This window comes from Aythya marila (genome assembly GCF_965140915.1).
Source record: "Aythya marila genome assembly, chromosome: Z".
Taxonomy (NCBI): Eukaryota; Metazoa; Chordata; class Aves; order Anseriformes; family Anatidae; genus Aythya; species Aythya marila.
In genome coordinates this window covers 69,691,895-69,717,142 of record NC_139080.1, presented here as the reverse complement: position 1 = coordinate 69,717,142, position 25,248 = coordinate 69,691,895, and the positions used below count along the sequence as shown (strand labels likewise).

At 41.9% G+C, this 25,248-nt stretch overlaps 1 protein-coding gene across 2 annotated transcripts; it reads right to left on the bottom strand.

Moving 5' to 3' along the window:
* Window positions 1–391: 391 nt before the first annotated feature.
* Window positions 392–24,304, bottom strand: RIGI (RNA sensor RIG-I). Of its 2 annotated transcripts, none has more exons than XM_082783275.1 (18): window positions 24,082–24,304; window positions 23,807–23,938; window positions 21,711–21,889; window positions 20,575–20,725; window positions 18,960–19,085; window positions 18,008–18,121; window positions 16,750–16,903; window positions 15,616–15,874; window positions 14,872–15,034; window positions 13,905–14,006; window positions 11,644–11,801; window positions 11,187–11,322; window positions 10,152–10,300; window positions 8,743–8,833; window positions 7,859–8,029; window positions 6,115–6,266; window positions 4,613–4,759; window positions 392–2,867 (listed from the first exon to the last, which is right to left on the bottom strand). In XM_082783275.1, exons 1-18 carry the CDS (start codon window positions 24,185–24,187, stop codon window positions 2,553–2,555), a joined length of 2,805 nt encoding a protein of 934 aa, XP_082639401.1. In that variant the 5' UTR covers window positions 24,188–24,304; the 3' UTR covers window positions 392–2,552. The 2 variants fall into 2 exon arrangements, with proteins under 2 accessions (XP_082639401.1, XP_082639402.1); XM_082783276.1 differs by having other exon boundaries at window positions 18,008–18,118.
* Between the last annotated feature and the right edge of the window lie 944 nt (window positions 24,305–25,248).

Sequence of the window (25,248 nt, the reverse complement as noted above, 5' to 3'; positions counted from 1 at the left end):
GTCCAAAAACTAACTGACAATATACAATTAATTTTTATTCTTTCCTGATTACCTGATATTGACTCGCTTTCTTATTCAGTTGACCAGAATCTGAATCTAATACTGAAATTAATTATTTAGCTGTTTATTAATTTAAAAAAAAAAATGTGAACTCTGTTCCTTTTAAAACCTAAGCCTTTGTGAAAAGGTGGACCTATTGGGGATAATATTTCTAATGGATAAAATAAAACTTATTTTAAAGGAGCTTGGTGTATTGTTTCATGTTATCCTCAGTGCTGAGACACAGAACAAAGCTTTGAGCTTAAGCTCTACTGTCATTGTAGGAGCAAGATTCTACTGATCTTACATTCTCATATTTTAGTTCTTACTTGTTTCTTTGAATAATCTACAGGAGATAGAATGAATGCAGATGCTGTCTGGTACTGGCAGTCTTCTGTAACCCAGCAGAATAGCGCTGGTTTATTTCCCTGTTTTGTTATCAAGAAGACAATTTACCACGCTTTCAAGATTAATGTCAGCAATTTTATGGTAGTTACCAACCAGTGATTACAGTAATACATTTGTTGAAGGCAGTGGCTGCCCAATCCCCAAAACATGTATTTGTTTATGAACAGATAACAGATAACTCAGAGATAAACAGGGTTAATAAAGCACTTACTCTTAACTGTATTTAGACCAACTGCTAAAACAACACAGTGGAAAAAATATTATACCCTCCTGTTGTATTTTCAGTGCACTTAGCTCCAACTGTATCTGAGGAAAAAAACAGTGAAATTAGTTCTGAAAGAAAGCAAGAGTCTTAGACGGAGGGTAGAGAGTGCACTGTGCCTGCAATAGCCAAATGTTGCTTGATTATAACAAACAGCACTGCTGAGGTCACCTCTGGGGTACTATGTCCAGTTCTGGACTCCCTGGTAGAAGGGAAGGGTGAAAGAGCTGGGACTGTTTAGCCTAGAGAAGAGGAGGCTTAGGGGCACCTTGGCTATTTGTGTGTACAAATACCCAAGGGGAAGGCGTGAAGAAGGCGGACCCAAGCTCTTTTCAGTGTGTGCAGCAACAGGACAAGATGCAATGGGCCACCAAAGGAAACAGGATGTTCCCTCTGAATGTCTGGAAACACTTTCTCACTGTGAGGATGACTGGGTACTGTCACAGGTTGCCCCAAGAGGCTGTGGATACTCCATCCTTGGTGGTATTCAAAAGCCATGTGAATGTGGTCTGCTCTAGCTGTCCCTGCTTAAGCAGAGGACTAGATGGCCCACAGAATTCCTTCTACCCTGAACCATTCTGTAGAACATCTTGAGAGCTGTTAACGTGGTCATAATCTTGAATGTTTTTTGGTAATAAATATGTAATTCTGGGTTCAATAAAAAAATAAAATCAGATACTCTCAAGGGCCAGCCTTCTTCCAGTTCTTTGTTTCTAGTATTTTTGGAGGGGTGGCATATCCAATAATAAATCATCTTTATTCATTGTTCCATGTTTCCTTTTAGAAGCAGCTATACGAACAGGACATTTACTGGGTAAAAGCTATATCCAGAATAAATCATTGTAGGACTGAAGTGCAGGCATTATGTATGGTGCTATAGAGCTTTCACAAGAAAAGGCATGGACCAAGATAGAACATGAAGCATCACTTTAAAAGATTTTTGCTTTTAATGCCCCGTGACAACGTTTAAAAGACCATCCCAAGTCTCCCTGACTAGGAATTAAGTAGTTTACAAAACATTTTCCACTCTTAGCTTATCATTTGAGGTGCTTTCTGCTTAAGAGTGCAAGTGTATAATTAAATGCATAACTCTTCTACGTTAGTATCTTACTGCACTACTAAATGTAGAAAGTAAACTACATTTCATCTTAGTTCCAAAAACTTTGAAGATTATGCTCTTTGAAGGTATCACGTAGAATCAAGTGCTTTATAATTTACAGTTTTAACATCACCTTTCATAATTGCATCTGTAGCAACTTCTGGTTTTTTCTTAGAGAAGTCTGGGATCTAGGTGAGGGGAAGGGATTTAAACACTCTAATGTTTAAACTCAGTTCTGATTCCAACTCAGCTGACAGGGCACCTATAGAATCAATATCAACATTGTGAGAGACTTCAAATACCAACCCCTGAGGCAAAACATCAGGGTAATCACCATCTAAATTAAGCCGTCACCTATCTTAGACAGCACTGTCTTGTCTCCCTTGCAGCTCATTAAGGTAAGCAACACATAGAAAGGTATCCATTCTGCAACTTCAGCTGTAGCAAGCTGACAAATATGCCATGATAGAAAAATGCTACTATTTTAATAAAATCAGTAAAGATTAAGATCTAGATACTTAGGCATATGTTGGTCCATACTTACTTCATAAGTTCTGGTGAAACACTTAATAAGATAGCTTTTGTGTGTTTTTTTTTTTTGGTGGCCATACCAGCCTTTTGTTATCTAGACAGATGCCATTGAGGTACCTAGCACACACACAGTATAAAGAACAAGTATTTTTTATACAAGGAAATAGGAGATCATTTCCTTTTTCACATTAGTGTAGGAGAGTAATAGATGCACTAAAATGGTGGGTACAAGTTGGACATTTCTTCAACATCAAAATTCTTCAAAGAAGAATTAATGCTTTTCCATTTCTGAAAGTCCATTTGTGTTCCAGTTGCAGTACTCTCCATTACGAAGCTTTTGATTTTGATCACTGGTAGATTGTCAAATGTCAGGTACTTCACTGTGATTCCCCAGTCATGCTGGCAATTATTATTTCGGCAATACATCTTGCTTTTTTTCTCAAAACCATCAAACTGCATTGGTTTCTTATGAGGCTTTGTTATATAACGCTCCTTGAATGCTTCTCCTAGGACAATGTGATGAGAGTCCTGAAACAACGCACGTGCCAAAAATGGTTAATTGTAGAAACACCTTTTGTCATACTTCCTGACATTTCCCTTCCCCTCACAAATATCATTTCAGTCGTAAAGGGCTTCTCAATACTTGCAAGTCTCACCTTCCAGCCCCTCTTTGCCTTTTTTTTTTTTTTTTTTTTTAATAGTTTGTTATATTTTCATTAAATACCAGGTACCAGAAAGGAGCAGGGCTGGGACTATCAAAACCAGAACTCTTACATATCACCAGCATATACACATTTAACTTAGCTTCTCTCAAAACCACGACTGCTGTTATTTGAGCCTTGTGCATAAAACTGAAAGCCATCTGAACAACAGATGACCTGAGAGACTCCTGCTTCCCACAGTTTTCTGTGAGTTATGATGCAAATAATTTGCAGAGGTAGCAAAAGCCACACTAACAAATTATAGAGGTTACAGTTATTTACACTTGTTTGTAACGTATTATCAAAGTTTGTTTCAAAAAAAAGCAATATGAAAGCATATACAGAACTTAAGGTGGAATCTGAAAACTCTCAATCCCTTCTGGAAATGCAATTTCTGTTAAATCTATTTAGGCTTGTAAGTTGTCAGAACTGAGTTTAGAGGGATTATTTAAAATGTTGGGGGTCATTTGCATGACACTAAGCAAAAAATCTGTTTTCTGAGCTCTCAAAATTTGCACAGGTATTGGTGATAACCCAACACCACAGGGAAAAAAAAAGAAAAAAGTAACAGAGTTGCATGTTAGACGCATCTTGTTATTTGGCAAAGAAATGAAACTTTTTTTTTTTTTTTTTTGTAAGGCTGAGCTATTTCAAACCCCTGTCTATTGACTTCACCAGGGCAGAGGAATAGTGAACTTCCATCAATAGTCCAAAAACAGCTGGTAAAAACAAAAAAGTTTTCTTGATTAAAAAGGAGAGTGCCTGGAAGCAAGTAATCATAATGCTCAGCTGTGGCTTGAAGCACCTTATCACATCTGTGCTTGTCAGAACAGCACAAATTAAAGAGAAGGATCTTAAAAAAAAAAAAAGCAGGAAAGGCTCAGAATATCCAGATAAGGCTCTCTCACGATTACCGCACCCCATGTGCAGAGTATTGGCTTCCTAGGCCTACACAGATTCTTCAAGTTCAGAAGTACAACAAAAATGTCCTCATGAGATACACAGAAACAATGTGAGCTACCTATAAAGAGTGGAAAACAACAAAATACTGAAGGATTGCAGGACTCCCCTTGCAAAACCCTGGTTTGCCTTGCCTTTCAATACACAAAAGTGGACCATAAACCAAGGTGTGAGTGGATCTCAGTACTTTGTGCTGATAATTTTCACTCAGCAGAAATAGTGAGAGAAATGTCAGCTGCAGGAAGAGGTCCAGGAGAAGCTTACATTAATAGGGAAAGTAAATATCCAGCAGTTACACTAAGAAGTTACATTATTAAACGTCACATGGTTTCCTGCAAAAATACAAGGATTTTGTCAGAAGGGAATTCAGGAATCCTGAACTGATTTCTGTCATATCACATATTTGCACACCTTGTACATCATCAGCTGCCACCATAATACGCTACAGAAGCTGTTACGACTGGTCCTGGGGCTTACTGATATACCAATATTTCTTGTCTTCCCCAGTTGGCACAAAATAGCTTACTTTCCACACAGAAAACCAATGCTATTGGTCCAAAAATGCTGACTTCCCTGGAGTTCATGGATGCAGATTTCCATACAGAGGCATACCTTTATAATTCTGATGTCATCTGTACTGCAGGCATATGCTTTGCATTTTCCACACAGGAGGTTCTTCTGGCCTTCCACTACTTTAGGTTTTATTTCTTTCCTCCTGGAATCTCGTAACACCCTTTCCTTCATTTGCAGATTATGTATCTTTAAAATTAATAGATAAATACAAATCAAGATCATAAAAGGCATCGCAAAATTCAGAGGAGCACCAATGTCTGAACACAACTCAAGATGGCTAAGTTCTCTTGGTAGGTAATGTCTGGGGACCCATTACTTATGAGGAAACAAACCATGCCCTGTTCTAGCCCAGAAAGAACATGGTATGTATGTCAGATTAGGCAACCAATGCCAGAATGAGTCTTCAGGATGGGCAGTGTTCATGCCATTGCTCTCCCACCTGAGCACATGGCCCTTTTGGTCATAACACTGTTAAAGTCCTCATAAAATTTAAGTCATGCGAGACTCCCTACAGCAGAAACAGCACTGCTGCTCTGGGCAGTCCCTGGTTTGGAAAGAAGGCTCCAGAAGGGCCTCCAGTGAGGCCTCAGGTGGGAGAAGAAGCTCTGCAATGGCTACAGGGCCTTGGACACCCCTTGTTACAACTCAGACTATGAAAGCTCACATGGAAACAGGGCAAACTGCAAATCCACAGGGATGTGGCAGAACTGTGTACAAAGCATTTTTACTTGCAGTGACTGTGACTGGCTTCCTCCTGCCCTCCCTGGGACACTTGTTACTAAGGTCTAGGAGGATCCCCACCTGTCCATCACAACTGGCTTAGCCCAATACACATCTTTACATGTCACCTCAGATCCAAGGGTTCCTGACACTTCTTCCTCTGCCCCTCATAATGTTTTCTGATCTGCAAGTGCGTGGTTCACAGCACAGTTAATGTAAAACACTGTATGCATGCTGATTGTTCCTATAACGCTTGTTTTCTGTCAAATATTGCTCGTGGCAAAGATGAACAGTATTGTAGGCAGTACTGAAAAGGTCACCAGCAGAACAGCATGCACAAACCCAAACATCATCCTGTTAATATCCTGGTCAATGGTTTCTTGAAATCGATAAACCTTAGGCATTACAGCAAATAACTTAGGAAAACACTTGTAGTGGCCTGCTGTTAAGGAAAAGTGCTTCTGGACATGGATATGGATGGACATATTACCACCAGCTGCACAGTTTAAGTAATCCCATCTGCCCATCCACAGTCCCAAACAGATAAAATATTTTTCTTCTAGTAGACAAAATAGTTTATATTTAATTTTTTAAGCTGAGAAATTAATAAATTCTACCTCAACTTTTAAGGCTTCTGCAGTTCCAACCCAGATGACATTTTGCTAGCTAGTGGTATACACTATCCCTTCTCTGCTGGTCCAGCCTCTGTCTGAAACCAAGCACAGAGCACACTTTCCTCACATTATCATGTAATAAAGCTGTGGTAGATGAAGGAAAATACACACTGTACGTGTAGATTTTAGGACAAAAATATAACAAACCTTTTTTGCAAATGTTTCTTCATCCCATTTCTGGATCTCTTCAACAGCTTTATTCATCATTTCTTCCTTATAACGGTTGCATTTTTCATTCTCAACCACTTCTGTTTTGCTTGTCACAAGGATGCACTTGCTGCCTGCTGCCCTTCCACGACCTATACAGCAACACTTTCATCCTCATTAGTTACTCTTAACACAATGTGCAAAACTAGTAGCTATGCCATAAAAGGGCATTAAGGACTTTCCGTGTGGCTGCTCATGTTTCCTGTACTTGTCTTCAAATTTATATAGCACTGTTTCCTGAACAGCATTCTCTCATCTGTTTCTTCCCTGATCATAAAGCAGAACAAATAATTTGTACCCTTCTAGGCATCTTCATGCCTATCTCCCAGCCTCTGCTGTATTGCCTGCTTCTATGGCCTGCCTCAGTTAAGCTCAGGCATGCTTGACACGCTTCATTTACTGTACAGCATCTTGCAGCCTTCTTTGGAAAAAACAGGGTAGAGCAGAAAAGTTCTTACTATTTTTTTCCTCTGCTAATTGGTGTCTATCAAAATAAACAGATAAATAAATAAAAAAAAATATCACAAAACAAAACAATGACAACCAACAGCAAAGTAAAACAAACCAGCAATGAAGAACTGGAAATACATTGCTGTCAATAAAAAGCAAGTGCTGTCTCTTCAATCTGTTGGTGCCTACTGCTTGTCTCCTTTTTGCTGCTGTGACACAGGCAAACATGGATTTCATACCAGTTCAGAAATACTGCACTTAGAACAAGTGTCCTCATTTATTTTTGAGCTCCAATCCCCTCCAAAGTCATGACTTTATGCGGCGTAAAAAGTTACGTAGCTTATTTTCTTTGTATCTTCAATGGCATATTATGAACTAACACTACTCTTTCAGCCATAAGCCAAAACAAGGACTATTATTTCTTTATAGGACAAAACTCAAAAATCACAGCACACAAGCTCTGAAAGCAGAGATCTGAGTGCAAAAGAGATCACATCTCATCAGATTGTGAACTTAATTACTCAGGTGATATGATAAAATATTGCAGGTGAATCCCTGAAAGACGGAGGCAGGTTTAGGACATCTGGGAATGTCAAGTAGAAGCAGTATTTAGTGTGGCTCTTTTTTCCCCTCTAGTGGCCATATAATAAAATCACCTAGGTTTGAGACTGAAGTCTTAGACTCCAAGCAAGCCAAGACAGAAGCTTTTTTTTGCTCTTGAATATTAGAGGTCTGTTATGCAGTGACCTAGTGCTTGGTGAATTATCAGTGGGCACAAAGGGAGTACCTGTGTTGGTAATTGGCCACTGAGTAGGGGAAGGTCTTTGGGAGAAAAGGCAACACATGAAACTTGATTACAGCAGTCCTTTGTAAATTATCACAATCACTACAATTCACACTCTTTTTGGCTACAGTTTTTGTAACCATACTTTTGTTTGTATATTTGATTATTCACTTGAGGTTTGCTCTTCAATAGCTCAATAGCCATGTGTACCATGGTTAATTCACATGGCAAAAGAAAAGCCACACAACATTAAGGACTCTGTTCTGTGAACAAATTTGTTACATCCAGTCCCATCATTTATCTGACTGTACTCAAAAGGCACAAAGGAACAACAGTAAGCAATGCACATATTGCTATATTATTTCTGAAGTGCCATTTAGTAGCACTTTTAAGTCAATTTCTAGGCCAAAAGAGTAAATAAAGCAAAGTAATAGCTCTGAATTTCCATACCTCTGACTTGGATCATTTTGGTCACGTTACCGGAGTATTCATAGAGCACAACAAGGTTGCACTGGACAATATCAATGCCTTCATCAGCAACAGATGTAGCAATGAGCAGCCTGTTGTCCTTGCTGGTTTTGAACGCATCCAGCACACCCTTCTGGCTTAGGAGGGTCATACCTACAGTACCAAGAAACTGAGTCAGGAAAAAACACCAAAAGGTTTCTTGAGCAAGCTACCTGTATTTGCTGTTGCTGAAGTGGTACGTGGAAATTAGTACATCTTTTTGATATGGAAAAATACTTTAGGTTAGCATACCCCACTGGCTGCACACAATACCCACTGAACAGCAAATATGTTGATGTGCCACAATAATTGTCATCCTGGGAAAAAGCACCACACACACAGCACCTAACTGATCTTAGTTAATGAAACCCATGCAGATTACTTATTTTAAGACCAATCTAATTCTTAATTTAAGCCATTTGTACTTCATGTACTGTGATTCTGTGATTCATTTTGGGTGCTGCTTCCACTCCATCATAAAATGTCTTTGTACCACCAAATACAAAATTAGACAGGAGACTGTAAAAGAACAGGGAAAATATCATGAGAAGTAATCACAAGGAAAACAATTTGTGAATTTCATTTGAACTAGCAAAAGAATCCAAAAGGAAAGGGCCACAGATGTTTCTAACTGCTGCTTTAACCAAAGATCCTAGATGGAAAAAGCCAGCATCTACACAGAATTGATTAAAAGTCTTCTAGATACTGAAGAAATCATAGCATAAATGATCTTCTGCTGGTTAGGAACACAGGAGCAGTAAAACAATTTTAGCTCTGTAGCCAGAGCATGTCTGGAGACTGGTATTCCACAGAGCAGACCTGCATACCTGTTGTTTGATCTCTTCTTCCGCGTCCCATCAGAACACCTGGCTTTATGTAGCTAAGGATAGGGTTTTCCTCCATACACTTCTTCAAAGCCTGGAAAGCAAACCAGGGAGTTAGATCGCCATCCAGATGAAATGCCAGTTTGGGACAGCTATGCAGAACCTCCCTGTCCTTGCCTAGGCAATTAATGCTTCTGAGAACAAAAGGCAGAAAATAAGGTAAAGCCATATTTCAGCAGGGAAATTCTACAAGTAGGTGAGGGAACACAATCACTATTGCAGCCCTGATGCCAGATCTGATCACGTCACAGCTGGTTTCCTCTCTTTTAACCCTCCCAACATAAAGGCTGGCTAAAGTGCAGGTAGCCTTTCACTGCTAAATAGTATGCATTCCTTTATTTTTTTAATGTTCTCCTGTAAGCCAGTAGATCACTGAATACTAGAGCTCTGGGATCCAAAGGAAATGAAGCACTACTTACAAACTGCACTTTTCCACTGCACAGTGAAAGTAGCATCTTCAAACTGTCCTTATGTAAGAACGAATTTCAGCCAGACTAAAGTAGGCTTTTGCAAATATCACAGAAAGCTGCCAGGAGATGCTTGGTGTTGTTAGTCTGGACCTTACCTTGCATTTAACTTTTTTTTTTTTTTTTTTTTCTGTTTTGTAATTCATCCAGCAAGTCTATATGCAAGGATGAAATGGAGATTGGGACACTCAGCCGATAAGTCTGTTTACAGTAGCCAGAGATTATGACACATTGCAGCAAATGTCTAGGAGCTACTGAAGCTAATGATTAGCAGCACAGTTACTTCAAGAATGATTTTGTTTTCTGGGAACAATGTAGTGGAATAGTGAAAAAAGATCACCCAACCTAGATCTTTGATCCCAGGCAAATATAGAATAGATCAGTGCATCAGAAGGGTCCAGAGAAAATCTGTTCCACAAAGTCTTCCCTTTTCCTTGATCAAGAACACATGCTAGGGCACAGACCTCCTTTGGGCCTACAGGAATCCTCCAGGACACCTAAGAATACCTCTTGATGTGCACAGTCAGTAAAAGAGCAGAGTTGCTAGTTGATAACACTGCTGTACCAAGGCCAAAAATCTTGTAAAACAACTAGCTAAAACTGACTTTGTACCTAAAGTAAAAAACTGACAGCTTAATGATCAACTACAACCTGTAACAAGCAGAAATGATGAAGAACAACATCCCTTATCTTGTAGCTTTTAGGAAAAATAATAACCTCACCCTGCTTCAGAGCACCACTGCTTAGGATGGTATAGAAAGATAAATATTTGCTTAGGAAGACATGCATATTTTTACATTTCCAGATCTAAATGGAAAGGAAAATAGATGAGGCATTACATTTTATCATTTCCCATTGTAGGAGCTTTAAAAAGAGATGTCTTACAGATACTAAGGCTCTTGTCTTAGCAAAGAGAAGAGTGCGAGTCTGTGGGTTATAGCGGTATGCATCATCCAGGATGCAGGCAAGCTCTTCCAGTTTAGGATTCTCATTTGTTTCGTCTTTTGAAAGGGCAATCAGTTCTGGTTCTTTCTCTGGAAGAAAATAGCATTTTATTCAAAAAGAACTAAATCGCTTTCTTTAATGCAGGAAACAGAATTCTCACCTCAACCTACTTTCAAATGCCACCCGTATTCTCTTTAGCTTCTATTTTTACTTGTATTCTTTCAGATGCAAAGAAAAAAAGCTATTGATTAAATGTAACAAAACCCTCAGAAAACAATTTTTGAATCTCATTTCAGAATACATTTTGTAGCAAACTACAGGATCAGTTCTAATCAGAACAAACTTGGTTTCCATTTCTTCAGAAACAACTGGCACTAAAGGGCAGACACCCCAGTGATGTAAAACTGCAGTCAGCACTGCAACACACCACGTCACAGCCAGGTTTACAGCACACTGTTGTGAACCCAGAAGCTAGACAACTGCTCAGCCTCCAAATTTCAGTAAAAGAGGTGTAGAGGTCTGCCTGCTGTTTGCCAGGAGCTCATGGCTTGTCCAGGAGCACTGGGCAGGGGGAGGCTAGGCAGTGCTGTGATCAGTGTATGTTGCCTTATCTAAAGCTGCCAGCACCTATCTGTCCATCTGCTTGTGAAGCATCCCTCAAAGGATACCACGGCCTTATCTCAAAGGCTGGCACTTAAGAACCTACTACAGCATTTACTTAAAACTACCATTGCTTCCTTAGCTCCTGTGGTAGAGATTGTAATCCCAGAAAGTGAGGACCCCCCCCCCCCCAACAAACCCTAGTACTACCTTTGTGCCCACAGGAATAGTACAAAATACACAGGAAAAGTACAAAAATTCTAGGGAAAAAAAAAAAAAAAAAAGAATTACAGCTATTCTGAAAAAACAACTTGAATTACCCTACCAGAAGCCCTTTTCCTTCCTGCAGTTGTCAGAGGTGACTGTGTGAAATACCTTGAAATTTGGCTGTCAGGTGCTGCTCTAATTCTGTGTATGGTCCATTCTTGACATTTGTGAAAAACTCGGTCAGGTAGGATAAAGCATCTATGATGCGGGCATCTTCACTGATGATGAGGGCATCATTGTATTTCTGACCACAGAAAAAGACACACACACTGAAGCTTCACTTTCCATGGGACAAAGGATGAATGCAAATGTTATTTAGGTAGATTACATATTACAGAATTGTGTTGTTCTTCCATTTGCATGGCAACACAAATGTTACAAAGGCTCCTCTGTGTTATACTACGCTTAGTGAGTACCTTAAGACACAGTTCCTAGAGGATGCATGCTTTAGCCTGTTTCAAAAAAGATTATTAGGTTAAAAACCTGCTCCTCCATGCACATACCATTATCAGGAGGAACAGGAGGGCAGTATCTCTGTATGGAAGAACAGAAGATATACACTTACCCGCAGGTGTTCAGTGCAAATGAAAAGGGCTCTACATATCCTGCTCTCCTCCTCTTTGTCTTCTAGCTGCAGCAGTCTGCATTTCCTCTGAGTGACAACTATCCAGTGTTCATAGTTCTGTGTTCCAAAATCTTTCTTGCTGTTTTGGGAGACAGTATCTAGAAAAAGGGAGGAAACAATCATTTGTTTGCCTTGTTCATCATCACAAATAAACAGAACAGTTGGCCAGAAGACAATGCACTTTCAATGAATTTAGGTCTAAAAAGCCTAAACAGAAAAGCACCGTAAGATACAATCACTGAACTGCTGAGGCTGCAAGCACCTCTGGTGATCTTTAGGCCAAATACCTGCTCAAAGCAGGGTCACTTAGAGCAGATTTCTCAGGACCACGTCCAAATCAATTTTGAGTATTTCCAAGGATGGTGATGTCACAGCTTCTCTGGGTAACCTGTTCCAGTGCTTGACCACCTTCACAGCAAAGAAGTTCTTCCTGATGCTAAAGGGGGATTTCCTGGGTTTCTGTTTGTGCCCACTGCCTCTTGTTCTGTCTCTAGGAACCATCTGAGAAGAGCCTGGAACTGTCTTCTTTATTCTGTGCGTTTCAAGTTACACTCAGAGATTAGGCTAGAATTAACCTGGTACAATTCAGTTGAGGATCTATGTAGATACAAACATTTGTAAGGCTTTTACCAATAAAGTTGGAGTTCTCTTTTCCTGTAAGAATCCCACAGTATTCAAGACACTGTAAATGCATTGTTCCTTGGATTACCAGCTACTCAATAGTTCAGTAATCATCTGTTACACGGTCCATGGTACTTAAAGGTCTATTACCCAAAGGGCTGTTCTGGAGGCAGAACTAGCTAGTACCTCTTTGTTTTGTCCATACTCTGAGAACTTCATAAATATCAGTACTCTGAGGGTCCACAGAAGGGAAGGCAATGACATTTTATGCAAGAGGAACTGTGACAGGGAGATAAGCTTCAGAAATGTTTACTTAATTTGCTGTACAGCTTGGAAATTTTGTTGTGCAATTTGAAAACAAAAATTATTCTTTGTTTTTTATTGCCTTGTTTTGCTTTCTAATTCTCCCTTCCAGCCATGGAGTACAGTTCATTCTCCAATATCTGGAAAGTGGGGGAAAAGTAATTAGGAAAATACGGAAACAAGGAAGACAGGCTCAAGGCACCCTATTCAGTTTGCAAAGGCCAGTCTAAGTGCAGACAAAATCCTTTAATTCAGAGACGGACTCGATAGACCAAGGCAGATCCTGAGCATAACTCTTCAGGGGTGTCCACTTTGCGCTGTAGCTCTCAAACTGTATATAAGACCATTTACTGGACACCACTTAGGAACCCTGCAAAAGCAGACAGGATCAATGTCATTTCTGCAGGGCTGCACAATTCAGTCTCCTGACAATGCCACCCATTGTTTCTTCTCACAACTGTGCATCTGCTTCTCTGCAAACCTGCACATCTCTGGCAGCTCATGAAGCTGGGATCCTGCAGACAAATGTCTCCTTTCTTTGGCAGCTGTATCCTCTCTCTGATGGTGTTTCTGTTCCACAGATCCTCTTCTGCAAAATTATCTTAAATGCTTTCATCAGGAAATAACAGAGGCTTGGTAAACAAAGGAAACAGGGGAAAATGCAGCCAAAAATGTGAGAACAAAAGGCTGACCAGAAAAGGTGGTCAGGGTACCCCTACAAAGAACTCTGTGTGCAACTCAGAGAGACCAGAGATACTGTGTGAAGAAGTCTCAGTGCAGCAGAAGAGAGAGAAAACTTTCACGAAGAGGAAGAACTTAGAGCAGTCAGAGTAACACAGAGGCTGAGTCCCTTCTCACTTCCATTGACGGAGACAGCTAGGAATGAATCATCTGGAGAAATGCTTGAGTGAGAACTTCCAACTATCTCTCATCAACGAAATCCAGCTCACCACATTTTGAAAGCAAGCCTTTTGGTAGCTTTGTTTCCAATTCAAGCTGATGTGACAGTGTCAAAAACACACCATTCTTAGCTTCTAGAAACACAGGTTGAAATCCAAGCAAAAATATTCAAGGTTACAAAATTAATCACAAGTAACAGGACAGTATGTGACTCTTCTACCTGTGATCTCTCATGTAGGTAATACTGGTTAGAGACAAGTAAAAAGGAAGGAGGAGAAAGTCAGAGGAAGATAAGTGACTGTTGTAGCAGCCATGAGGATTTACACTGATGTAATCGATGACAGAATCCCAGTTATAGGCATGTTATAGTGCCTTACCCACTGAGTAAATCGTCCTCATCAGTGCCTCTGTCTCGGACATCAGATTTGAGATAATAACTGCAAAGGGATTGTGAACTCGTCTCTTAACCAATCTGACATCTAAAGACAAAAAGCAGAAGTGAGTGGTCAGTGGCTTCAGTAAGTCGAATGTTTTCCTGGGCAGCACAGAACAAATCCTCATCTGGAAGAACACTACATACAATGCTCTGTGCTATCATAATGATGTTTATTGTTAGTAAGCATTATGTTTGTGCAGAAACAGTTCCCAGTCTTCACTGGCAGAACTGAACTGACTTTTCTGCCTTGCTAAATGAATACCAGACACTGCAGCTCAGCAAAGAGAAAATTTGTTTTTTCCTGCTGTTTTCAGTACCATCCCCTTCTGGAATGATGATATGACCACATGGCTCTTCATGGGAAGAGCCAGGAGAAATTTAAGTATTTCCTAGGAGGGACAAAAAAAAAAAAAAAAAAAAAAAAGACACAACATCATCCACCTCATTTCTCTACCTTTCATCTCTCAACACATTAATCTCAGCAAAGTGGTGGCATGGCTGTGTTGACCCTGAGGTTGTCTGATGGGAGCTCTGTTTGCAGTATGTGACACAGCAACGTCATCTAGTACAGATGATGACTTGCAGCTGATGAAGCTAAGTCTACATGGTATGGTCTGCTTTTTCTGCAGGTTCAGGGATGCTTGTGCTGGCTCTTGTGGTGCTGGCTACATTGTTTTTTGCCTGGTCACATGAATGAGCCCTAAAACTGGATGCAATCGGTGCCCAAACTGGCATTGTCTTACTGCAGGGCAATGCTTAAGTGCATGCTCAGACCTCTTTCAAGCTATCAGGAAGCAAAGCTCCAGCTGACTTATAAGCTCTTAACTTCACCTGACAAAAGTGGGTCAGATAGCTGAGTTATTGGTGGTGCTTTGCATCTCAGAGGAAAATGAAAAGGAAACATTTACCTATTTCTGGCTTGTTCATGAACCTTTGCAGTTCTTGTATGTTCTCTCTGACAGTGGATATGGCCTGTATGTCAAGGTAGGAGCAGAGACTACAGATGTGCTCTATTGTTTCCTCAATGTTCTTGGCATTACCAACTCCAACAGAAGCAGTCAAACCTAAAATCTGAACACACACACACACACACACACGTGAATAGCAGTGTTGGTCCTTTGTCACAAGTAAAAAAAGACTGGAGGTGCAGTTACCAACCAACGAATGGTCACTGTCTTCAAAAACAAGGAAACAAAGCAAGCAGCTGAAGTGCCTGAAGTCCTAAGTGCCAGGACTTATTCTTGAGAGTCAGACCTTGACCCCACTCATGCCTTCTCCATGTTGGTCAAGCCTTCTGTATTTAAACTGCAAATAAATTATCCAGCTAATTTAATCCATCAACAGCTGCATTTGCCTGTGCTCATCACACACAGAAACAGCAAATCCACACCCAGAGCTGTCCTCCACACCCACTCCGAGGAAGTGTCTTTACAGCAGTTTCTTGGCAGCTGAAGGGAAGATGCAACTGGGGAAAATAGTTTGGAGGTAGCTGAAGAAAGAGAGGAGTTGCAGGTGCTAGCATTTTCATTTGCAGCCATTGATAAGTGGGAGTTTGAACTAGACTAACACAGAAGGCAAAACTTCAGGCTTTGCTGACCACACTGCAATATGTTTCTCATTAAAGTTTCCACCACTGCCAGGCTGAGCCTTACCTGTGGCAGTTGACTTGCAGAGGAGTTAAATTTCTGCTCCAGATACCTGGTCATTAACACGTTGTAAGGGTGGTTGCCTGTAGTGTTGTGGCACTCATCGAATATCATCAGAGTGAAAATGGAGAGCGAGGTAAGGGACCCGTCCTCGAAGCTATTCACCAGGATCTGGGGTGTCACTACAATGATGTCACTATCCTCTATAACTTTTTCGACAGAGACATTTGAAAAATTTTCACCACTAATTCCTTGAACAGAATATCTAAGAAGAAATAAAAGATAATGTATGAAAAGAGGATGTTCTGCAAAGAAAAACAAACAAACAAACAGCTAGAAGGGTTAATTTTCAGCAAGCCCTAGAGGGAAGTAACTAAATTAAAAATGTTGGAACCTATAGTCTGACCTGCAGAAACTGAGAAAAACAAGTGCTGAGAGTAAAAAGCTGGATTTTCATCTCCCATTAAATGAAATATATTAGATTTGAGGGGTGGTGACTTTGTCCATTTAAGCTTCACCTGTCAGTTCACAGTCAAGTTGTATTTGCAGAACCTGCCCTTCACCTGTTTTCTGTGTACAGCTGGTAGAACATGACTGTTTTCTGTCCAGCAGCCTCCTTTTCCCATTGCTATAGGAATTCCTATATATTTGTTCAAAATCAGAAGCTGCAGGGTATCAATACTCCCCTAGGAAATTTTCAGTTCCATCTGAGAGGTTGACTGCCATCTGAAGAAAGGTTGAAAGGTTGAACAAGTTAGGATCCTTTCTTTTGGAAAAGAAGGAGATGCTACTATTTGAGAACAAGATGCATCCCAACTCTGGTGCTTCCAAGTGCCTTGTCCTTGGGAGCAGAGCTGCAAGGAGCCTCCAGGGAAAAGACACGTCAGCCCTTCTCCAGAGGCAAGCACAGGTATGCTTTGGCTATTGCCACAGATGCAGTACAGCCAGTGTGTGAACTCACCAGAGCTGAGGCACCACGCTCTTTTCACAGCACTTAGCATGTTGACTTGTCATTCTTACCACAAACCATCTCACATTAGTGAGAAACATTCCTGTCAGCAGTTAAACCATTAAATTTTGCCTGAGCTGCAGCTGACTGAGAGTATAGCTTATCTTCTGTGGAGGCAGAATTACACTTACCCTTGTCTTTCAAAATGGTGCTTGAAGACATTTTTCTGCTGTTCATACACTGGGACTTTAGTTGCAAGAAAGACAACTTTCGCCTTTCGTCCTGCAGGCATGTTTTGGAAATGGTGTTCGCAAATCAGAATTGAGACGAAAGTTTTTCCAGATCCTTTAAATGAAGAACATGATGAGTAAGGCACTAGAGTGAAAGGTCATGCTTGTAAGCAGGGGCCTGTCCCCTGTGCTTGTCATCTGGCCCTTGAGCAACAGGGAGCTGGCAAAGGGACTGTAATACTGCCAGATGCTCTTGGTGCAGGACCAGGGCCTGCACATCTCTGTTGCAGGTCCCAGACAAGTTACACAGCTCTGTTCCACAATGCACAAAGCTGAGTTCATAATATGGCATCTCCACGTACCCCAGAAATGATTACATGGAAAATAATGGAGTACAGAGGGCATGGGTGGCAGCAGCATCTGCTTCATGAAAGAACATGCATATTCTCTAACATATTTTGTTGTTAGTAATGGACAATTTCTGATTTTTTTACATTCACTTATTCTGGTTCACCTCTACTTTTTTCCAGTGTTGTGCAGAGGAACAAGGAGAGTGCTATGCTGCCCTTTGGAGGCTGTCTTTTCAGCTAGGTGGTCATCCCTTTCTCTCCTGCAGTCTCAGTCTGCAGACACCAGGTGAAAAGCTGTCTGCAGTGTTATTCGTTCTGTTTGAAGTCACTAAGTGTATTTCTGTTCCTGGTGTGCGCTACCACATGAGGCCAGGCCATGGCACAGGTACCAGTGTTTTCAGCCTCAGTTCTTCCCGTTGTAGCCTTGCGTCTCTCAGATTTCTCTCTTCCCCACTAGCATTCAGGCTCAGTGTGTGGAGCACCTGAGCTCTTCTTCGCTCTGCTGCCGCTACCCCACCTGCTTCTGCAGCATCTGGGGAGAATCAGGCTAGCAGCAGAGAAAATACGGTGGGGAGAAAGAGCTGAGTGATCTCTCTTTTGCTGCTGATCTTCACTATCAATTCAGTACTGAGCTACTGCAAAAGTTCCCTGTGGTGGTCTGGTGCTGCAGGCAGCGAAGCACAGAGTCTGACGAAGAGTCTGATGGGAATTCATTCTGTTTTTCCTAAGGGTTGCAAGGCAAATTGCTCAAAGACTCTACTCTTGCAGGGATGTCTGCTTTTAAATAAACAGCTGGAAAAGTCTGACTCAGTCTTTACCCTCCTCTGTCCTTCACAGCACTCTCTTCCAAAATACTTGCATTTTCTTACCAGTAGGGGCACATATTAAGGCATTTTTCCCATCGATAGCAGGCTGTGCAAGTTCAATCTGGTAGCTCCGAGCCTTCTTTGTTTCATAGGCAGGTGGAGGTTTGCCAATTCCTTCTAGGAAAGATTGCAAAAACATGGATTAAGCATCATTTGTCAAAGAGTGTTTCAACAGAAATGGATAAAATGTATTGTCCCCCACATGCTTAGTATCCAAAATGATAGAGCTAGTGTCCTTGCAGTCTACACAGGGCATTCTCTGGTGGAAAATGCTTTTTACAGGACACATGCATCAGACAAGAATTGTATGTACTTTTGATGGTAGGCTTTTGTTACGAGATTGTTTGCAGATTGTGCTTCCAAAAATGAAGTCACTCCAGCATCTTGGAAGACAACTCTCACCTTGACTGGACATCTTTAACTCAGAAATAAAACATATGGACATATTTTTCCCAAAAATATGTGTACTGAGTTCAACTTGTATTCCTTCAGCCTTCTGCTTCAAAGACTTTTAAATAACAGTCTTACCAGAGGGCTTGTATTACAGAACAGTATGTAGAATCCACAGGTGGGACAAAATTTCACATATGAAATATGTCAGCAACTGTACAGATCCTTCACAGCCACTTTCAGCTACAGAAATTGGCTGACATCAGGTCTTGTGTGCATTGGTTGTATCAGAGAAGAGATATAACAACAGCCTGATGTTGGAAACTTCGTTGATAATGTGCTGATGGAACAACTCTGCATTGGAAATATGGTAAATGGAGGGCAACCTCTAACACATGTAATGTCCAACATGCAATACTTCAAACACTGAAAGAGGAGATAGCAAAATCAAGTCATTGATTTGTACTACATCTTCAGTGCCGTCCTTTGTGGCAAATCACATCTGCTTCCTCCAGGGGTCTAAAGGAATGAAGAATCCCCACTGTAAACTGTTGCTAAGTCTTACCTGCAGCTGAACCAAGATTTTCACTGAGATTATCATCAGGTTCTGCTTCTTCAGAATACGTCATACTGGCTTCAAGGCAGTCCTCAGAGGCATCTGTCATTTCACTGTCAACATCTTTGGCATTATCTGTACAACGACAAAAGAAAAAAGTCATGTTAACTACCCTTTTGATTTTAAAATGCTGTATTTGCTGGGATGGAAAGGTGAAAGAGATGGTTACTAGCATGGAAAAGCTACACTAAATGATGCTGCATCCAGGCTCCCTGTTACATAAAATGCATTGCATTCAGTGTTGGTCTTAGGAAATCCACAAACTCAATGCATATTTAAGTACCCCTTAAAAAGTAAGGGAGAGAATAGACGTGTAGAGACAAGATTACTGATCTAATGTGGACATTAACCACAATTAAACACATGTAGGAGTCCAAAGAAGCTTTGTAAATTCAAGACTTTGTTCTCCCTTTACCCTTATTCTTTGGAAGGACCTAGAAACTGTAGGACTATCTATATACTTTATTTGTATCTATCTATCTATCTAAAAGTATCTATATAGTATCTATATATATGTATATATAGAGAGAGATACATATATATATGTATATATATGTATACATATATATGTGTATATATATATATCTATATATAAAGTATATATATTATCTATATATAAAGTATCTATATACTTTATTTATATCTGTATACTTTATCTTACGTGATGATATCAAGACACTAGAATTTTCTTTCGCCCTGTAAATATTTACCTTTTCAAACAAATTTAAGTAGGCTTTGCAAAGAGTCTCACTGTGAACAGAACACACCAAGGCAAAGCACTGTTTTTGGAGAGGGGGAAAGAGCACAAATGTGCCCTAATCCAGCTCCTGAAAGCATATGTTACCCAGGATTAAATTCTACTGGTAACCCTCCTTAACTGCTAGCATTAAAGCACTTCCAGCATGTACGATATCACTTCAGTCAGCTTTAAACTAGATGTAAGCAGATGCTGCCCCAGAACAGTGAGAACTTTTACTTTTAAAATATAGTTGTTATCCGTATCATATATATAGCCATCAGCTATGTAAAATAGTATCTATATATTTGAAAGTATTATTCTTATATATTTTATATTGAATTTGTTCATAATTTGATTAACCATATCAAACTAAATCCCCAGATAAGAAATAACACACACACACATTTGACTACTGCAATAATATTTCTTATTCTGAATATTTTCATGTAAAAAGCCACTTAAGAGTGGCTTGTCTAACAAATAAAACAATCATTTATGGTTTGGGAAAAAGCAAATACAGACATAAAGAAATAGAAACCAATTTATCCAAAACCAATTGGCTTAATGTTTTAGTAGTGAAATACATATATTTAATTTTATATAAGAGATATTTTAATTTTTAAGAAAGAATATTGCTGGTTTTCTGTTTTGTTTCATTTTTAGCATTAAGGAGAAATGCAGTCTGATGGTATCCTTTTAAATTGGTCTTACTCTCCTGAAGAAACAACAAAACAAACAAAAACAAACAAACAAACAAAAAAAACCAACAACCTGTCTTGTTACAAGAAGAGAAAGAGAACATCATAAAAACAATTTGAAGTTTACCTTCTCTTATATCCCACAGTTCACTTGCACTGTAATATCCTGTGGTATCTAGTGCCAGCTGAAGGCTTTTTGGCCAGTGCTCCTTATCCGACCGACAGAGACATTCAATGAGTTTAGTTATGCCTGCTGCTTTGCTTCTGTTTTCGCTAATCTGCATGTACAACAAACAGAAGTTGCTGTTGCTTGTGAGTAATCAAAAGCAATTCTCTGACATTTTGATTGATTTATATTGTTTCATGTTCAGTTGAAAATTACATTTCCCTCCCACAGAAGAAAAAAAAAGTCTCCAAAAAAATGTGGTCATTTACCTACTACTGCTGCAATTCTGCCTGCCTAGGTGTATACTAAGATTAGCTGGACTACATCAACAGACAGATTACTTGCTTAAATATTTAGAACACCATAAAGCAAACTGTGTGGCAGGCCTGATATTTAGTCAGAGGCAACCTTCCTAAATGTTATCTCTGTAAAGAAAAAACTCTTTTAAGATAAAATAGCTGCAAACAACCCTCCTCAGGAGTCACAAGGAGCAAGAACACCTTACAGACTCCTTCACCTAGCATCAATAATTTATTATTACCAATCACTCATTAACTACCACAGGTTAGTGTTAATTGTTATCAGCCATCAGTCAGAAATGACACTGAGGTAACAGTAAAATTGCTGGGTAACAGTAAAATTGCTTCACATCCAGAAGTGTTAAAAACATCTGTGACACTGCATTTAGCTAATGACTTCGGACCAGAAGGTTTATTTTACTCTATGGGCATCTCTTTGGGTGCTGACAAAACTAAAAATGCCATACAAAGTTTCTAGGGTTTTCCACAGTCCAGGTAATAGTCTATCTGAAACCCCATTACAAGTAAGAATCAGTTTAGCTGGTATCCAATTGCCATTTTGCCTACATCCACCTCTATTTCTAGGAGGCTTAATGCAGCATGAATGCTCCAAAAAGGGGACTACTGCAAGGCACAGCAAGACACCCATTTGACCGCAACATGGCACCTTCCAGAAGCCCTGAGGTCTCTTCTCTGGAGCATCGACTCTGCAAACGTATGTGGCTGGGCACAGACAATGCCGAACATTTGTACAGCAGCAACACCAGGCAAATACAGGGGTTTTGCCATTAACCAAACCTGCTGGATCTCTTCGCACTCCCTGTCTATCAGGCACGTGTTTATGTAGGGAATGAGCGCTACTGGGTCGACTTCTAACATTGTTGCCTCTATCCGCTTCAACAGCTGTCTGTGTAACTCCAGTTTTTCCAGTTTGCTGAAGTCCCAGTTCTCAATTGCTTCTGCCAGTCCTGTGTAACCTTCAGGAAAAAATGGGTCAAAGAGTTACTATTAATTCAACTTCTGGCTAGAATACCCATGTGTGAGCTGCAATACACTTTCTTAGCCACTCTGGAGAAACAAAATTGTTTTGGCTTGTGACTGACAAAAGTCTAGGCCAACAACAATTTTTATGGATTCAGTGACTATTTACATTACCACATCTTCATATAAGTCCTGGTTTTGGCTGGAACAGATTTACTTTTCTTCCTACTGGCTGGTATGGTGCTGTGTGTTGGACTGAGGATGGGAAAAATTTGATAACACATGGATATTTCAGCTGTTGCAGAGCAGTGCTTGCACAGAGCCAAGGACCTTTCAACTTCTGGTGCTTCCCCACCAGCAAGGAGGCTGAGGGTGCACCAGGAGCTGGGAGGGGACACAGCCAGGACAGCTGGCCCAAATGGACCACAGGGATGTCCCGTGCCATGGGGTGTCATGGTCAGCAGTAAAACTGGGGGAGTTGGCTTGGGGCACTGCCTCTACTTGGGATCTGTCTGGGCATTAGCCAGTGGGTGGTAAGCAATTGCATTGTGCATCACTTGCTTTCTATATTCTATTGTTATTGTTTTCCCTTCATTTTCTGTCCTATTAAACTATTTTTACTCAACCCATGATTTTTTTTCACCCTGTTTTGATTCTCTTCCCCCATCCCAGTGGGAGTTAGTGGGAGAATGAGCAAATGGCTGTGTGGTGCTTAGCTGCCTCCCGGGTTAAACCACAATATGAAATAAGAAAAGACTTTTGCTAAAAGAGCAGTAATACTTGCAAGGAGGACAAAAATGCTATAAAAGGTCACTCACTGAGTGCGTTCCCTTAAGTGGCCATTACAACCCACTTCCTTTGGTCCTTACAATCCTCGGATCCATTCAGTCTTTGCAAATACTCCTACATAATTTTTCCAGAGCACAGACACTGCTCTGCATCACGAGAGCCTTTGGACCCCTTTGATTTTATTCACCATCTACGTTTTATTCCTGTCCTTGGCTCCACCCTCATTTAGTATTTCCTACCGTAATGCATTCATTTCAGAACCCTGACTGAGAACTAGCCAGACGACTTCTGCCTAGTTAGTCAGCAAACAGCTGAAAACAATGTAATGGGACAGAAAACAGCAGGGAATACCACATACACGACTTGCATGATTTGTCTTGGTTCAGAAGAGAAGGAAAGCAGGACGTTACCCCAGAGGGACAGTGGGAGCACAGCACAATTTCCATAGCTTTTTCTTGTCTTTTGGAGGAGCGGGAGAGCAGTGTGGGTACTTACCATCATGGTGTCTTTAACCTGGTTGTCACCTATCTCTTCATTTGCCAAGGACAAGAGTAATGCTCATTTCTAGTTTAAGGCCAAAGAGCTCTGTTAACTGTTGCAACCCAAAATGAAAGTGAGTAAACAGCACTTGGGGATAGCACTTGGGGTCAGTAGGCAGATGTTTTCAGACATACACCAAACCAAATGCTATGAAAATGTTTAAAGGGGGCATTTTTCTGGAATCCCGGGATCAACAATATAACACCATGGGAAAAAGTTGCCCTAGAATGAATATTTGCTTCACAGGGAGGGCGGGACAACATCCAAGCGGTAAGAAAGCCAGCAACAACTGCTCCCTGAGGTACCGTAGCCATCGATGCAGTAAGTGAAAGCAGAAGTGGCTTTTCTCATGAGACCTGTGGAGATGAGGTTTCTAACAAATCCCCAGCAGCAACCTGTGACAGAACCCACTCCTGGAGAGCAGAGATGCCAAACCCTGACCACTTTACGCTTCCACCATCTTTTTTTTTCCTGCCACCTGCGGGGACCTCACACACCCAGCAGCCACAGCTCCCCGGGGGGGCTCCCCGTGTCCTGAAGGGGGGGTGCCCCGGCGGGGGTCCTCCTCCTTCCCTCACACCCACCTGCGGCCAGCATCGCGTCCAGCATCCCTCGGAACCACCCCCGGGCCTCCAGCTGCAGCACGGCGTCCAGGAAGAGCGCGGCGGCGCCGCTCACCCCCCTCTCCTCCTCCTTGCGGATCCTCTCCCGCAGCTCTGCCGCAGAGAAGCGCTCCCGTCAGGCCTGCAACCCGACATGGGGGGAATCGGGGACACCCCCGGGGGACACCCCGGGGCCCCGCGGCCGCGGGCAGGGCGCTGAGAGGCCCTGGGGAGGCTGTGGGGAGGGGGCGGCTCACCGTCGGGCAGCCAGTCCGTCATGTTGCCCAGCACGTAGACCGGGTTGAGGCTCCGCTCGATGTAGCGGCGGTAGCACTGCAGGCCCCGCTTCTCCTCCGCCGTCATGGCTGGGCTCCGCCGGCCGCCGCCCGGCCCGGCCCGGCCCCCCCCCGGCTCGGCACAGAAAAGCAGCGAGGCCCGGCGGGGAATGGAAAACGAAAGCGGCCCCCGCGGGGAGTGGAGATCGCGGCCCCATCCGCAGCCCGCCCTCTGGCCGCCAGCGGGCACAGGCAGCGGCTCGCAGCTTCGCGAGCCTCCTATCGCCACCAACAGCCCCACCGGGACACCGAGAGACGGGCCTGGGCTCCGGCACAGCCGCTCTCCCACTCCGCCTCCTCAAAGGGAAACGGGGAGAAAATGCGATGGAAAGGGCTCAGGGGTTGGCGTAAGGATGGGGAGAACAAGAGAATGCATTGCCTATCACTATCAGACTAGAGCGGTGAGAAAAAATAAAAGGAAATGAAAAACACCTTCCCCACCATCCACCATCCTCTTCCTCTTCCCCCCAAGCAGTGCAGGGGAATGGGGGCTGCGGTCAGTCCCTGACACTTTGCCTCCACCACTCCTTCTTGGTCCCTCTCTGCCCCTGCTCCCATTGGGGTCCCTCCCAGGGATGCCGTCCTTCCTGAACTGAGCCTGCGGGGGCTGCCCACAGGCAGCAGCTCTTCAAGCACTGCTCCCACACGGCTCCGTCCCACGGGGTCCATCCATCCCCCAGGAGCAAACTGCTCCAGCATGGGTCCTCCATGGGCAGCAGCTCCCCAAAGATCCCAAATGTGAGGTTCTCTCACATTTTCTCACTCTCTCCCAGCAGTTGTTGCCCTAGGCTACGAATGGCCCTAGGCTAGGAGAGACTTGCATTTGGGCTGTTAGCTTAACCAGAGCAATGAGAAGAGAGAAATATCATGCACAGCTGACCAAAACACAGAAAGGCTACCCACTCCTAGACTGGGAAATGCTGAACAACTGAGAGAGGAAGTCTTCTGCATCAAGCAAAGGACAGGGGAACAAGCCCCTGTCAGTCATCTCTCCACCCCGCATTTTCAGTAAGATAATCTCTTAGGGCTTAATTTGCTTGTGAGTAACAAGGAAGAAGCGTTAGCCTCTATGTGAGTTGCCCAACACAC